At 32.7% G+C, this 9,381-nt stretch overlaps 1 protein-coding gene across 1 annotated transcript; it reads right to left on the reverse strand.

Moving 5' to 3' along the window:
* Positions 1 to 316: 316 nt before the first annotated feature.
* On the reverse strand, positions 317 to 4,514 carry LOC108211638 (microtubule-destabilizing protein 60). The gene is made up of 8 exons (XM_017383286.2): positions 3,580 to 4,514; positions 3,423 to 3,471; positions 3,226 to 3,318; positions 1,648 to 1,767; positions 1,109 to 1,207; positions 956 to 1,015; positions 772 to 869; positions 317 to 689 (listed from the first exon to the last, which is right to left on the reverse strand). The coding sequence occupies exons 1-8, from the start codon at positions 4,368 to 4,370 to the stop codon at positions 590 to 592; spliced, it is 1,410 nt and encodes a 469-aa protein (XP_017238775.1). The 5' UTR covers positions 4,371 to 4,514; the 3' UTR covers positions 317 to 589.
* Between the last annotated feature and the right edge of the window lie 4,867 nt (positions 4,515 to 9,381).

Below are 9,381 nucleotides of genomic sequence, written 5' to 3' on the forward strand. Positions count from 1 at the left end.
AGTATTTTTCTCCGAGTCAGGAGAAAATTGTTTCTGTCATAAGGAGGGCATGCAGCTTGAGAACAAGATTAAAGAGGAAGGAAGGGGGAAGGACCAAGGAATATCATGTCATTAAAAAATCTCTGCCATACCGCCAAAGTGCCAATTAAATTCTTCTTGAATATTAAGTCATTGTGTATATTCCAAAATGGAGGCACACACATTTGCAAGCTTGGAGATTCACCTCTGATGGAAAATACAAAGAGAATGCTTGATTTGCATTTGGAGATGTACAAATTGCAATCAAAAACAGGCTAGCCAGAGACTACAATTGAAATTGATAAGAGAATATAACAGTCTAATACAAATGAACAAGTACAAGAAGTCCCAAACTATATATTACAATGTGGTGTAAGGCTATTGCTCAAGTCAATTATATCACGAGGAATTCTCCGGAGAAAATTTACATTTTTCATTAATACGCAAGATGTTTTTCACTATATACACGTTATTGCACCCAAAAATGATTTTAATAAATTTCCAATATTTCTTGAGCATTTAAGACAGAAATAGAGATCTCTACCAATAATATAATGTTTCAAAAATTTAGCTACTCTGCAGCAGACCTGGACTTGTAATGCTTGATCTTTTTGTGCTGAGGCAAGTGGTGGAATTTTGGTTCCTTCGGGATAGTAGGATCCTTCATTGACCTGGTTAGTAGCCATATTAGTATATTTTTTCAAGCAATATATTCTGCATTTAAGAATAGTCTATTTCGATAACTTTACATACCTTCTCGGGATGAATGGCCTGTCAAAATACGGCATGGGCTGAGCTATTGGAATAAGTTCACTCCTCCTCAGTCTTTTTATTTCTTCTTCTTCAGCCAACTATATATAACAAGCATACAAATTAAAGTCCAGTAATAATATTGTACTCTATAATTAACCCAGAACTTCGTTATTATTCTAATTACCTTCTGCTGTCTTTCCCTTTCCATTTTGAATTGCTCAATATAACTCATTTTCTCTGCCACCTGAATGAGGACACAAGCAAGTCAGTTTTGGAGATGACGGATTTGGTTTTTCTAACTATCCTCATACACACAAAACATTATGAAGAACCTTACCTGATGATCGAAATCAGCCCGCTCCACAGCCCTTACATCACTGTGCAAAACTAAATCAACCGGCCGTGTACTTTCCTTGACAGGAGGTTTTACCAGGCACTGTAAACAAAAACTTATTAACAAAAACATATACTGCATTTCATGATAACAGACAAGTTTGTTTGCATTCTGTTGCTTGAACTAGCAATGATTTAATTTCACGGTTTATCGATGTTATATTCAAGTTGATACATACAAGTAACGCCATAATAAGTTACAGGAATTGACCTTTTACAGGAGGCTAGTAGATAGTAATAGAGCAAATCTATAACAGTACAACTGTATCTTAACTTTGTTTCTTCTTTAACTCCAAATTGATACGAAGTATATAAAATAACGATGCGATGACATCCAGATTAAAAAACAAATATGTGCACCATAATCCAGAAAAAATTAAAAAAAATTATGACCGAGCAATTGCTAGATAGACCCGTAAGTATCTGACTCTAACTAAATTATTCTTTACTTTATATTCATATCAAGAGTTATGGCAGGATCACCTCTGGTTCATCTGTCGTCCATGGAAGACCTTGTGCCACTGGTATCCGCTGTTTTTCCTCCTCTATCATCCTTTCTTGTACTTTCTTGATGAATTCTTCTTCCTTTGATCTTCCCCTTTGCTGCAGCATTATCCATAACAAAATTAATTATGTTTACATAAAACGAAACAAAAATGAGAAATATAAACAGCCTTGTCAAAAAAATACATTTCAGACAATTTCAAAGCACAAAAGAAAATTGAAACAAAATTACGACGTGTATGTGAAAGGTGAACAAGAGTACTCTGGGAAAATCAATTAACAAACTTGCAGGCTCCATTTTATGACCATAGCATCACATAGAAAAGGCTTTACCCCAGCAAAATCACAACTGAATTCATTTTGTGCTGACATGTAGTCAGTATACAATTCTGCTGGGTTTAGAAACAATATTGTTTCTTTGATATCAGAATAAGCATCTAAAGACCTCTTTTAACCTTAAATCGTTTTCTTAACAGAATGTGTTTATCATCATTTGCAAGCTTTAAAGTTTATATCAGAAATAAATTTGTAACTGATAAAAAAAACAGATTGATATATTGGTATGATTGACCAAAGCTTCTTTGTGGATTCTGTAATGGAGCACACAATGTTTTCTTCTACATGATGGCGTATTGGCGTCTAAATCCCTCGTTACCTTATATAATATTTAACGGAATGTGATAACTGCACTTCACAATCTTATAAGTGGAATAATAGTTTAAAGTGTAAGACAACATATTGTTATATCAGTATTGTTCCCTTGATACAGAATAAGCATCTAAATCCCTCTTTACATTATATAATATTTAACAGAATGTGATAACTGCACTTCCCAATCTTATAAGTAGAATAATAGTTCGTGTAAAAAAACATATTGTTATATCAGTACCATCCACCTAAGCTTCTTTTGTGGATTCATTCTCCCTTAGAGCCTTGAGCCCGGCGGCTACCTCCTTCAGACAAACACATATCATACATTCATACCTTACAGCTCTAACCCTAAGTGCTAAATCACAAACACACACATAAAAAGAAAGATCATTTTAATAGGAAGGTGTTTGTGACTGAGGTTAACAACACATCTTGTTTGGTCCACATGATGGCAAAGAACTGAACGTATTACGTATCAACACATTCTACCTTAATCTTTAACCCCAGCCGGCAGCCGCTAATTTCAAGCACACAACAAAATGGTACAAAACTCTATTTTTTCCAAATTTAGGTCTAAATATCCATCCTTATGGATCCTCACTTCCATTCCATCAAGCATTATCCAAATTTCCAAAAGAAACTCTAATCATTCCACAAAGTCTATATATCCCGTTAGATGTCATCTAAAGCACGTCAATTCTGTTTTACAATAATGCTAAAAGGGTGATTTACCAAGGGATCTACAATCAATAGATAGGACATACGGGTACGATATTATATACTATTAATGCCAATAAATAGAATCATAATTTTTAAATTTAAAAGCAATTAATTAGCAACAAAAAAATAAAATAAAAGCAACTCAATCAATAACACACGAGTATGTATGCTATTCGGTGAACAAACCTCTGTCCTAAGATTAAATGGTCTCTGGGAGGTGACTCTATGATGCCTCTTCTTCCAGTGCCGTCCACCCAATGTCCCCGATGACTCTGAGCTCTGCATTTGAATGTATATTAGATTGTTTGATCATTTAGACATGTGGTTTGCTGATCTATCATCATAATTAATCAGTTATAGTATTCACAGTTTGTAATCCATACATTTCTTCTGCTCCTTCGACCACCAGAATTCCTGCTTGAAAGAGTAAAGCTGCAAAGAATACAACGCCAAAATCATAAATCAAGTAAACATAGTATGACAGACAAATAATATTTAACTAAAACCTTGACATTTATCAATCAAATCATGTAAACCAACCTTCCTTGGCAGCTATCCAACGAAGACCGAACCCAGGGATCTAACCCCAAACTTTCTGATGTGAGGGGAAAATCTGACTGACAAAACGAATATGACGAAACCTGTACTGCAAGATCCTTCTCTCCCAATCCCATACCTTTCACATCACCCTCCAATTTATTCTCACTCTTCTCATCTAGTTCTTTTGACTTTGGCATCGTAAGAAGCTGCTCAAAGGCCTTAACCAAATTCATCACTTTCCCGGAACCCGGTTCAGCCACATTACTCACACTCTTCTCAACTCCCTCAAACCTATCCCTCATTCTCTTCACATTAGTACTTATCACCTCACCCTCAACACCATCACCTACTCCATTCTTCCCCAAACAATCATCCACAATTTCAAGATCCTTATCAGAACAATCATCGACATTACCCCGAATCTTGAAAAACCCTTCTTGAGAAACCCTCAAGATCTCATAAGCAACAGTAGGACACTTCTGCAAATTACAACTAACCTTGCACTTACATTGCACTTCAGAAGGCCTCAACTTCTCCTTCTTGATATTCTTTTTCGCGACAACGAACTTCCGGTCACGAATCTTGGTAGGCAATGCAAGAGGGTTAGGGTTTTTAACAGCAGACTTTTGGGTTTTTTTAGCAGATTTGGGTGGGGCTGATTTGGATAGTTTTGAATTGGGGCTAGTGAAATTAGGGTCCGAATTTTCAGAAACTTTGGGAGATTTTGACTTGTTTGGTTTGGGGGTTTTGACAGGGGTCACTTGGCCGGAGATCTTGCCGGAATATTCCATCGGAAAGTGAATAGATAGAAGAAACAGGGTTTTGTTTTGTTGAGCGTCTCGAGGAGATTAATAATGTCTGTGGTGGATTATTAATTTGATTATCAATGAGAAAGCGGACAAGTAGAAGAACGTTGGGTTTGAACGCTCTTTCTAACGGCTAGTTTCACGGCCTCTCCGTTGCATGATCCGTATATATTTTGAAAATAGCTTCAGTTTAGTCACAAAAAGTTTAATTGATTTTTTTTAAAGATAATTTTCTCATTATGCTTCAGTCGTCCTAAATTAATAATCCTAATTTTTTAATTAAATTGATCAAGTTGAAATAAAATTGAATCTCGATGGTTAAGAAAATAAAAATTATGTCACTAATATTATATATATTATTAAATATTTGTTTAGAGTTTCTTAAAATTGTTAAAGAACTTTTCTTGATCTCCATTGCAAATATTAGATTTAATGATAAGTATTCAAAATAATGATTAAGTTGATACAGAGGTATTTCAAAAAAAAAAAAAAGTTGATATGGCGGAACAAATTATTTAGATATTTAACTCATCTTGATACTCACTTCACAGTAACAATTTTTTAAAATATTATTCTTTATATTTTTTTCTAAATGTTACTATCTCCTGAAAATGATGTGTAAATACCGTTTAACACATATTCATGCAACTTCAATACTTTCGAAAAAAAATATAATTACAATTCTTCATATATACAAATAGTGTTATTTAATTGCCCGTTATTCAACATTTCATATTAGATCATATAACTAACTAGTTGAGAAGCCGCGCGTTGCGGCGGCCTATAAAAATTATATTAATGATTCAATATTAATATTTATAGAATAAAATATTTTTTAGTTGTCTATAAAAAACATATTAATGTTTCAAAGTTAATATTTGTACGATAAAATAAATTTATATTATAAAAATCTTGATATAATACCAATACTAATATATAAAATTGCAAAATTGGACTATAGTTCATGGTGAAAAAATAAAAATAAATTTATACACGTAATTAGCAATTTAAAGCATGACGAATCTTAATTATTTTTTTTGAAAATTAATCATGTTCTTGCATTGTCACCTTCCTCCAATTTTTTTATTGATTGTGCACAAAAACATCTAACTTAAATCTGTGAGATAGCGGTCTATAACTACCCTCTTAAAAGTTGCTTGAACGGAGCAAACAGATAATGCATGAATAATTTTTTCCTGTATACAAAGTAAATCATATAAAAATTAACGACAACAAACATGTCTGATGAACAAAACATATATTATAAAAGAATAACCAACAAACATACATCACTAATAGTTTATTTTGTTGATATCAACCATCAATATCATGTCAAGACTATATTTTTTTCCGTGTTTGGATTTGTGGACTCCGATATAACGGTCTATAACTACCTTTGTTTGCAACAATCTTTGTTTTTTTTAATACTGTATAAACAGCCTTCACTTATCGTTGCAGTAGAATCGAGCAAGAGAAAGATAATTCTAATTTTTGATATTTTTTTTTGATAAAAAAAAATAAAAATTCAGAACGTTAGAAAAAAAAATATTTTTGATAAAAAATATTTTTGATATTTTTTATCCAAAAATTTCAGAAAATTAGAAAAATAGAACGGAGCGATGTGAGAGGCGCCACCTACGCGCCCCCTCGCTTCTCCTTTAAAAATCGAGATCGAGTAAGACAACTATCACCAGAAAGAGAGACTTGTTTTCTACTCTTTCCCATAATTAAATAATCTGAACAAAATCAGAATAAAATTTTCAAGTTATTGTATTCCATAAATAATCTATATTTCCCATAATTAAATAATCCGAAACAAAATCAGATTAAAACTTTCAAGCTACTATATTCCATAAATAATCTGAAACAAAATCAGATTCTGAAACTTGCTTCTAATATACCCGAAACTAAAAAAGGTAGTTCTAATTTTTGATATTTTTCATCCAGAAATTTCAGGAAATTAGAAAAATAGAACGGAGCGATGTGAGAGGCGCCACCTAGACGCCCCTCGCTTCTCCTTTATATAAATGATGCGATATTAATATTTGTAGAATAAAATAATTTTGTGGTTGTCTATAAAATGTATATTAATGTTTCCAAGTTAATATTTGTGGGATAAAATAAATTTTATATTATAAAAATTTTGATGTAATATCAATACTAATATATAAAATTGCAAAATTGGAATATAATTCATGGTGAAAAAATGTAAATAAATTTATACACGCATTAACAATTTAATGCACGACGAATCTTAATTTTATTTGTGTTTTTTATAAAAGTAATCATGTTCATACATTGTCACCTTCCTCCAATTTTTTTGGATTGATTGTGCACAAAAATATATAAACTAAATCCATGAGATAGCGGTCTATAACTACCCTTACTTGTAATAATTTTTATTTTTTAATACTGTATAAACAACCTTCAGTTAAAAGTTGCTTGAACGGAGCAAACAGATTGTGCATGAATAATTTTTTCCCGTATACAAAGTAAATCATATAAAAATTAACAACTACGGACATGTCCGATAAACAAAACAAATATTATAAAGGAATAACCAACAAATATACATCACTAATAGTTAATATAATGATATCATTCATCAATATCATGTCAAGATTCTTTTCCCGTGTTTGGATTTGTCGACTCCCACGTAACGGTCTATAACTACCTTTGTTTGCAACAACCTATATCATGTCAAGATTCTTTTCCCGTGATTGGATTTGTCGACTCCCACATAGCGGTCTATAATTACCTTTGTTTGCAACAACCTTTATTTTTTTAATATTGTATAAACATCCTTCACTTATCGTTGCTTATCGTTGAAGAAGAACGGCATCGAGAGACTTGTGCGCTACTCTTTCCCATAATTAAATAATCTTAAACAAAATCAGATTGAAATTGAAATAGAGGAGGTTGTGTTTAGATGATACAAAATCCTACAATCTATAGGGTATTTATAGGTGCAGAGAGACTTGTGTGCTACTCTTTCCCATAATTAAATAATCTGAAACAAAATCAAATTAAACTTTCAAGCTACTATATTCCATAAATAATCTGAAACAAAATTAGATTCTGAAACTTGCTTCTAATATACCTGAAACTAAAAAAATAGTTCTAATTTTTGATATTTTTCATCCGAAAATTCCAGAAAATTAGAAAAATATAACGGAGCGATGTGAGAGGCGCCACCTACACGCCCCTCGCTTCTCCTTTATATAAGTATATTGATTGATTCTTTATAATCAACCAAAATCAACACATTAGATAACTTATTTTGAAGCAGTCTTTCATGTTCTTACATACTTAAAAGGTTTTATAGACCTAAAAGCGCTTTATTCTCAAAGATTTTAACTCTTCGAATCGGACAAATCTTTCCAATACACATCGTTCAACTATAGGGTACTTTACCATACGGTTTTCCCAACACACATCATTCAACTATAGGGTACTTTACCATGCTATCAGATAACTCTATATTTTCTCGGAGTCAAACAGACAATCAATTATTTCTTGCTTTTTCGCTGAATACGGAGGCATGACAAATCTTGTATCCAAACTCCAATGACTTTACTAATTATTCTTTGGTCTTGGCAAACTTCACACTCATGTCAATGCATTCTATTGCGACAACCAAACTGCCATCCATATTTTCGAGAATCCAATGTTTCATAAAAGAATAAAGGGTTTGTCTAGTTTGTCCATGAGCACATGTTAAGCGCAAAATTTTATATTTTTGGAAGATTTTGATTGGTGTGGTGGTTGTATATGCAGGGGGGTTCACCATTATTAAGATATGAGAGCCATCAAATTCTCCAAAACATATAAAATTCGGCGCTTAGCATGTGGCCATAGGCACACACTAAAAAAACCGAAGAATAAAACATATCGAATATGATTGTTATTTTATAAGAAAAAAAGATATTATCTGACTTAACTAAGCCATAACACATTTCTTCCACAAATCAATTGACGAATGTTTTTACAAAGCTTATAGAGCTAAATAGTTTCAACCTCTCATCATCAAATTAGGTGAGCGTAGCTCGCCCTCTCCAACTTGAGGGGATATTATGATGTCTGAGATGATAAACTCCAATAACATAAGAATTAAGTTATAGGGATCGTTTGGCTGAATTTAAAAGATGTAACTTATTGTTAAAATATATAAGAGTATTATAGGTGATAAGTGAATTTGACTTATATAAATAAATTAAAAAATGTGTTTGAATAATATTTTTCTTTATAAGTCAATTGAGTGTTTGGTAATTCTGATTTATAAATTAAAAACTCAAATTTTTATAATAAAAAATTTCATAATTCAATACAATTCGCTAAAAAAATTCAATAAAAACTAGTATTCCTGACCCGCAGCTTATAACTTCTTTTGTCGACCAATGCGCAAGATGTAAAAGTAACTTAAAGTGCTAAAAACACTTATTTCAATAGTCAAACAAGCCGATATATATACACTATATACATACATACATACATATATATATATATATATATATATATATTATATATACACACACACACACAGGGTCTTACTCAAATGAGAACTATTCTTGTGGTGAGATATGAGATTTAATCTCAGCCACTCATTTAAATACATTATATTCATCTCTCACCATTCATTTAATATTTTAAAATCTCACCATCTTCTCATTCAACTACCTATCACCACACACCCCTCTTCCCCTCTCTCCCTCCCTTTCCTCCTCCTCCCCCTCATATTACATGTGTGTACATATGCAATAAGTCCAGAAAGATCGAGAACTACTCTGTATACATAAATGTTTTGGTCGTTTCGCCGGAGATCACTCCCGTTTCCGGTGACTTTTTCTGTTTGTTTCCTCATAATGAAATCTCGCCGGCGCGTGCTTCCGGTCGACCGGAGCGGAATCCCTTCACTCGCGAGCTTCCTGTTAAGCTTCGACGGAGGAGTCCTTTTCCGGAGCCTAATCTGATCACATCTCCGGCCGGTTTGTTACCG

The sequence above is a fragment of the Daucus carota genome, chromosome 3, assembly GCF_001625215.2.
Source record: "Daucus carota subsp. sativus chromosome 3, DH1 v3.0, whole genome shotgun sequence".
Lineage (NCBI taxonomy): Eukaryota > Viridiplantae > Streptophyta > Magnoliopsida > Apiales > Apiaceae > Daucus > Daucus carota.